The 6,999-nt window shown below is 34.5% G+C and overlaps 1 protein-coding gene across 1 annotated transcript; it reads left to right on the top strand.

Moving 5' to 3' along the window:
- Positions 1-2,024: 2,024 nt before the first annotated feature.
- LOC107581795 (polyserase-2-like) lies at positions 2,025-6,462 on the top strand. Its single transcript, XM_016267445.1, has 9 exons — positions 2,025-2,064; positions 2,167-2,329; positions 2,415-2,683; positions 4,451-4,590; positions 4,678-4,900; positions 5,035-5,164; positions 5,258-5,502; positions 5,604-5,701; positions 5,856-6,462. Exons 3-9 carry the CDS (start codon positions 2,551-2,553, stop codon positions 6,114-6,116), a joined length of 1,230 nt encoding a protein of 409 aa, XP_016122931.1. The 5' UTR covers positions 2,025-2,064; positions 2,167-2,329; positions 2,415-2,550; the 3' UTR covers positions 6,117-6,462.
- Positions 6,463-6,999: the final 537 nt, after the last annotated feature.

Below are 6,999 nucleotides of genomic sequence, written 5' to 3'. Positions count from 1 at the left end.
TTGCCAGTTTTTGGAATATGGTTAAAGAAAATCTGTCCACTATATTAAATGTCTCAATCCCTTTGTCCCCTTCTGTCTTTATTTTAAATTATCTTTCGGACATCCAACTTAACAAAATGCAGAAGCGAGTCTTTTTAGCTGGCTTGACAGCGGCCAAGAAAATTGTTGCAACAAGATGGAAGCCTCCACATTCTATTAATAAGCAATACTGGGTTCTCACTTTTATAGACGTGGTGTATCTTGAATTGTCCACTGCTCGCCTTCATGGCGCCAGAGAGGACACCATTAGACTTTGGGCTCATACTTTAGAGAAGCTTAAAGGTTTATTAACTTGAATTAAGGAGATTTACCCCCCTCCCAAATACACACTTTCTGGTCTTGGGCTTTTTTTTATTTTTTTTTTTATTATTTTATATATATTTTTTTCATATATATTGATTTAGAGTCATGTTTAAGTTTCCCTGTTTGGGTTATAATTGCCTCTTTTTTTTATTGACGTAGACTTCTTTCAGTGCTGTTCCAGTTGTTTGTATGTCAAGATTTTTGTATGGGTATATATTTCTTTTTACATAATCTTTTGTACATGTATAGTCTTTGTACTTTGTATATTTGGGAGTATATTACGGTTTAAATATTGTTTCGTATATTTCGGCCATTCATCCTTCAGTTTAACTGATTAGTTTTAACCAAATTATTATTATTATTATATTTTTTTATAGATATACTTCTATTTCATTTATCATGGTCTTTGTTTTTTGTTTGTTTTTTCTGTTGCAAAGCTGATTGTTTGTCTGTGTTATTCTGTATATTAAACAATGTCAAAATAATAAAAAATTGATTAAAAAAAAAAAAGGCCAAGCAAAGCGCACGACACTGACAAGGTACGCGATACAGTACGAGACCAAACACGATTTCAGCATGTTTCCACACAGTAAACAAAACAAGCGTTTCCTAACAACGACAACTGCGCTAAACACTGAGACAAGAAATAAATACACTTACGAGCTGCTTTTAACTTCTGCTGATTGACTGCTTCTCTCAAAGCGTATTTCTTTACATTGTGTTTTGCTGGCGCTTGAACACACTTTACTGTTTATCACAACAAATGTCCAAGCAAAGCACACGACACTGACAAGGTACGCGATACAGTACGAGACCAAACGTGATTTCAGCACGTCTCCACACAGTAAAACTATTTACTTAATTTAATTGTCAGCCTTACTTATAAAGCTCTGGAAAAAATTAAGCGACCACTGCAAAATTATCAGTTTCTCTGGTTTTAATATTTATGTATGTGTTTGAGTAAAATTAACATTTTTGTTTTAGTCTATAAACTACTGACAACATTTATCTCAAATTCCAAATAAACAATGTCATTTAGAGCATTTATTCATAGAAAATGACAACTGGTCAAATTAACAAAAAAGATGCAGTGTTTTCAGACCGCGAATAATGCAACGTTCATATTCATTCAATATTTGGTGAATTGACTTGCACGGTTCAATTGTTCACCACAAGACTAGTAATGTGCAGTAAAAAGTAAGTAGGGTCATTTTTGATTTTATGACAACTAATTTTCAATACCACTGGCAAAACTAACACATACTACTGTATACTGCCATATAGATAATTTCATATTTAAAAAATTTTTTGCACATCCATTTTTTCAAGGCAATCATTTTTTTTTTTACAAGTTGTATTATTTATATTTATTGATGCTATAACATATGCTATAATTATTTATATATAAGTTTAGATGCAAACACACACACACACAAACACTCAAGTTATGATTACTCATTGTGTGTTTAAAAATACTTTAATTAATAGAGTCCGTTTCTAAATAATTAGCTTGAATAGATTGTTTTTCATTTTATGGGAAATTACTATATATTATCTTCCAATTTATATCTGGGATTACAAAGATGACTTATTAAGCAGATAAAATGAGTCTCACGTGTAGCTACTACCTCGGCTACTTGATGGTACTGGTGAAGAGCAGTTGTCTCTTTTTAACATTTGATCTTGTGTCATCTCCTCCAGGGTGTGACTGCCAAACTTTTGGTAAATATTTTTTCATCACATAATAATACAATTTACCGAGTAGCATATTCACCTTTTTCTTGGAGCATTAGTGTGATGGTCTTTTCCCTCTCTTGTTTGAAGCGTGTGGCAGTGCGCCCCTCAACACGAAAATCGTTGGAGGAGAGGACGCGTCTGCCGGCGCTTGGCCATGGCAGGTCAGCCTTCATGAGGATGGGAGTCATTTCTGCGGTGGATCACTCATCAACACTGAATGGGTTCTGTCAGCAGCTCACTGCTTTCCAAGGTAACCCACACAAACATCTTCAAGAACATGATTCCTTCTTGCTAATGAATGTGATTGTAAACACTTGGTCGTGTCCTCGCTGTAGTACCCCCGATCCTGCGGTCTATACTGTGTACCTGGGTCGACAGAGTCAAGAACTATCCAATCCAAACGAGGTGTCAGTGTCCGTCTCTCAAGTCATACTTCATCCAGAATACGACAACCTTCCCAATAACAATGACATGGCTCTGCTGCGTCTGTCCTCACCTGTGACCTTCACTAATTTTATCCAACCAGTCTGTCTGGCAGCAGAGGGAAGCATATTCAACAGTGACACGATGTGGGTCACAGGATGGGGAACCATTTATTCAGGCGGTAAGAAGCAAGATCAATTTTGAATGCATGCCAGAAGACGCTTGAGGTCTGATGCGGGCTTTTGATACATCCATACATACCAGTTTGACAGTTTAATTCATTTAATACTCAAAGTTTTTCTTCTTCAAAGTTTTTCACCCAAAGCAATACCCAAAGCTTGAATTCAGTAAATCGTAGTATTATACTGCTCTTACTTTTTATGCCATATAATATATCATATATGGCATATATGATGCAACCATTCAACTCTGCATCAGTGCATAAGCATAGTGAAAGCAGTTAAAACACTGGCGATTACCAAGCCTGTTGTAGCATGATTTGAATATATATTTTTTTTAATTGAGATGCATTCTCAAAAACAAAAGCAGGTAACACTTTTGCATAGGGACCATGCAGTTCTCACTATTAAGCAGTTGCTTTTTAGCATGCCTATTATTAACATATTGACTGTTTATTGATAGTTATAAAGCATTTATTTTACATGACTTTATTCTACATCCCTAATTCTACCCAACAACTACCTTACTAACTATTAATAAGCAGTAATTAGGAGTTTATTGAGGCAAAAGTCATTGTTAATGGTTTGTTAATAGTGAGAATTGGAGCTTAAAAGAAAGTGTGACCCAAAAGCATTTTTATATTTCTAAAATCAAGGCAAAAAAAAGAAAGGAAAAAAAAGATACATTTAAATTTAAAGGAGTTGAGATTTTAAAATTTTAAAGACTTGGGATTTGTTAAAGTCATAACGTAAAAGCATGTAATCTCAGAAACATTATGAACCTTTGACACTCATGCCGAGAATGTCAGAGTTATTATAGTTAACTACAACTAAAACCATAAAAAATTTGTTAAACCATAAACCATAAAAAAGTTCAAATATTTTAGCTTGTTGGCAAAGAAACATTTTATTTCTTTTTAAAAACGTTCATAAAAAATACTAAAACTGAAATAAAGATTAATAATAACTAATTTACATTTTTATTTATATTTTATTTATGAAAACAGCACAAAATTCACTAAAACGTTAACTGAACAATATATATAAAAAAAATAGTTATAAAGCATTTATTTTACATGACTTTATTCTACATCCCTAATTCTACCCAACAACTACCTTACTAACTATTAATAAGCAGTAATTAGGAGTTTATTGAGGCAAAAGTCATTGTTAATGGTTTGTTAATAGTGAGAATTGGAGCTTAAAAGAAAGTGTGACCCAAAAGCATTTTTATATTTCTAAAATCAAGGCAAAAAAAAGAAAGGAAAAAAAAGATACATTTAAATTTAAAGGAGTTGAGATTTTAAAATTTTAAAGACTTGGGATTTGTTAAAGTCATAACGTAAAAGCATGTAATCTCAGAAACATTATGAACCTTTGACACTCATGCCGAGAATGTCAGAGTTATTATAGTTAACTACAACTAAAACCATAAAAAATTAGTTAAACCATAAACCATAAAAAAGTTCAAATATTTTAGCTTGTTGGCAAAGAAACATTTTATTTCTTTTTTAAAAATGTTCATAAAAAATACTAAAACTGAAATAAAGATTAATAATAACTCATTTACATTTTTATTTATATTTTATTTATGAAAACAGCACAAAATTCACTAAAACGTTAACTGAACAATATATATAAAAAATAAAAATAAAAAAGCATGTTAATGTCAATGATTCTGCTTCTTAAGATCAATATATTACTCAAAAGGATCTCTGCCTGTTATCTGAGCGCTGATGATGAGTTTTTCCTCATTCACTGTTTCGCAGTACCCCTTCCTTCACCTCAAAACCTGCAGGAGGTGGATGTGCCCATGGTTGGAAACACTAAGTGTGACTGCCTTAATGGAGGAATAACAGAAAACATGATGTGTGCTGGACCATTGGAAGGTGGAAAAGATTCCTGCCAGGTATCAATAGTACATTGCTTGTACCATTTAATGCAATAATATTTTGTACGTTTTATTAATATGTTAATATTTCATTTCGCTGCACAGGGTGACTCTGGAGGTCCAATGGTCATCAGACAGGGCTCTACATGGATCCAGGCTGGCGTTGTGAGTTTCGGTAAAGGTTGTGCTCTGCCTAATCTTCCTGGTGTGTACGCCAGAGTGTCCAACTACCAGAACTGGATCACTCAGCATGTGGGCATGAACAATGCGAGCTTCATCCCTTTTACCTCCACTGCGCCCGTTCTGGATGAGACCTGTCCTACATCAGGTATGTTTCTGAACATCACCATGACAAAGCAAAATTAAATGATCCATCATCGAAACGGTCTTACAGCTTGCTTACACTTCCCCTTTAGCTGCCATTTACATTTACCTCTCCTTCTCTCTTGCTTTTCTCTCCAGTGCCAGTGTGTGGAGGTTCTGCAGGTTCATGGCCATGGATGGCTAGTGTAACTTATCGCAATTATCCAATGTGTGTAGGAACTCTGGTCTCTGACCTATTCGTCATGACCTCTGTTAGCTGCTTTGCCAGGTAATCATTTCAGAAAAACTTAATTTCATATGAAATCAGTTGCCTAAAAACTGATGACTTGTGCGCTCACATTCAACATATCTTATTTTTCAGATTCATGGGTACGGATGGATGGGAAGTCGTCCTCAATGTTGTCCAACCAGACTGCTCCAGCATGCCAATTGCATCCGGTGTGGAAAATGTCTTTTTCGACGATGTTTTAGGAAACGGTGTAGCACTCCTGCAATTGACTCATCCGTTTTCTCAAGTTGGCAATTTACCGGTTGACATGTATAATCCAAGCTTTGGCCCTGGTACTCAGTGTTCAGTAATTGGTTGGGACTCAGATGCTGGTACATGTGAGTTCACATAATCATTTATTCAGACTTTCTATGTCAATACATTCAATGACGTCCCAAATTTGTTTCTTTCTAATGTGCTTTTCTTTCTTCTTGTACAGATCTACCTTTTCAGGAATTGCAGACCACCATTGTAAACTGCGATCCTTCACACACCACACAGGTCAACATCTGCACAGAGCGTTTGGAGGTTCAGCAGGTATTTGCAGAGTCCTTTTTTTCAGTCCTTTAGTCTTGTCGTTTGATTTCTCAGACTTTGAGTTACTGCGTACAATTATAATGTTTCTTAGAAATCTTGCACTGTATGTTTAGTATGACATTTGTAACAGTCTTTCTGGCTCACTCTCATTCAGGACGATGACGGCAGTCCTCTGTTGTGTAGAATGAACGACATGTGGATTCAGACTGGTATTCTGTCCATTCCCCCTGGCAGTGAGATCGACCCATTCTCCAACAGCACAGTCTTCATCCAGACCACTCCCTTCAGCAACTTCCTGACTAACACTATCTACAACGTCCCATCTATTCTGGATGGGGCAGAGGCATTCTCGCCCCTCTCTCTCACTTACATCCTTCTGCTCTCTCTCCCAGCAGTCCTCCAGGCCTTTTTCTGAAGCGGCCATCTGTCACTTCATCACTGAATAAACTAGCATATGCAGTACATTATATGGGACATTAAAGGGAATTAGCTCTTACATTAGAAATAAAGCTATATAAATCTTTAATTTGAATTAAATAATTAAGGTGGGAGCTCAACACTTTGCATATTCCAAAAAAAACTAAAAAACTTTTGTTTCTCAATTTCTGTAACTCGCGCTCTCCAGTAAATGAACTCCATTACTCTTGAAATTACAATTTAAATAAATTTGTGCTTATGGAAATCTGTCTAAGAGAACAATGTATCGTCCATAATAAAGTTGTTTATTGTCCTGAAACCTGAAGAGAATTATCTATTTTTGAGCCATGGGAACTTGGAATTGAACATGAAATTATTTTGTTAAGAAATTATTCATTGTTATTTTATTATTAAATGATTCATTATTTTATTAATAAATTACAGTTGCCTTAACTGTTAATTTTGTAGCCACTGTTTTCACAGTATACTTTACACTTTTGAATTTGGCTAATCGTGAATATTAGTAAATCCCAATAAGATATTTTCAAATATTAGTGCAAATAATCAGTGCAGTTTTTACTTAAGGACACTGAGAGCAATCAACTAAATTATTAATAATTATTAATAATAATAATAAATCATTAATTATAAGCACTAAAAATAAAGCTTCTAGTTAGAACCAGAACACAAATGACCCTGCTGTGAAATCTTTAATGAATTTTAGAAATTAAACATAAGAATAATTTTTACATTGTCAGTAATATTTCAAGATCCTTCATACTTACGGGACTCTGAAGCAACATAGTTTACTTGATTATCCATATATCATTTTTTTCAATTTGATACAGGCTTTAGAGGAATGTTTCTCTGTTCATCTCTCA

The sequence above is a fragment of the Sinocyclocheilus grahami genome, unplaced genomic scaffold, assembly GCF_001515645.1.
Source record: "Sinocyclocheilus grahami isolate Dianchi unplaced genomic scaffold, SAMN03320097.WGS_v1.1 scaffold37.1, whole genome shotgun sequence".
In the NCBI taxonomy this organism is placed as follows: Eukaryota; Metazoa; Chordata; class Actinopteri; order Cypriniformes; family Cyprinidae; genus Sinocyclocheilus; species Sinocyclocheilus grahami.
The sequence above is the reverse complement of the archived record's forward strand: the minus strand, read 5'-3'. Positions and strand labels throughout refer to the sequence as shown.

Excerpts from the sequence above, each read along its gene's own strand:
- LOC107581795 (XM_016267445.1), top strand. The coding sequence starts at position 2,551 with ATGGCTCTGCTGCGTCTGTCCTCACCTGTGACCTTCACTAATTTTATC. Across the intron at positions 2,684-4,450 it reads GGGAACCATTTATTCAGGCG|TACCCCTTCCTTCACCTCAA; the intron begins GTAAGAAGCAAG and ends ACTGTTTCGCAG. Across the intron at positions 4,901-5,034 it reads TGAGACCTGTCCTACATCAG|TGCCAGTGTGTGGAGGTTCT; the intron begins GTATGTTTCTGA and ends TTTTCTCTCCAG.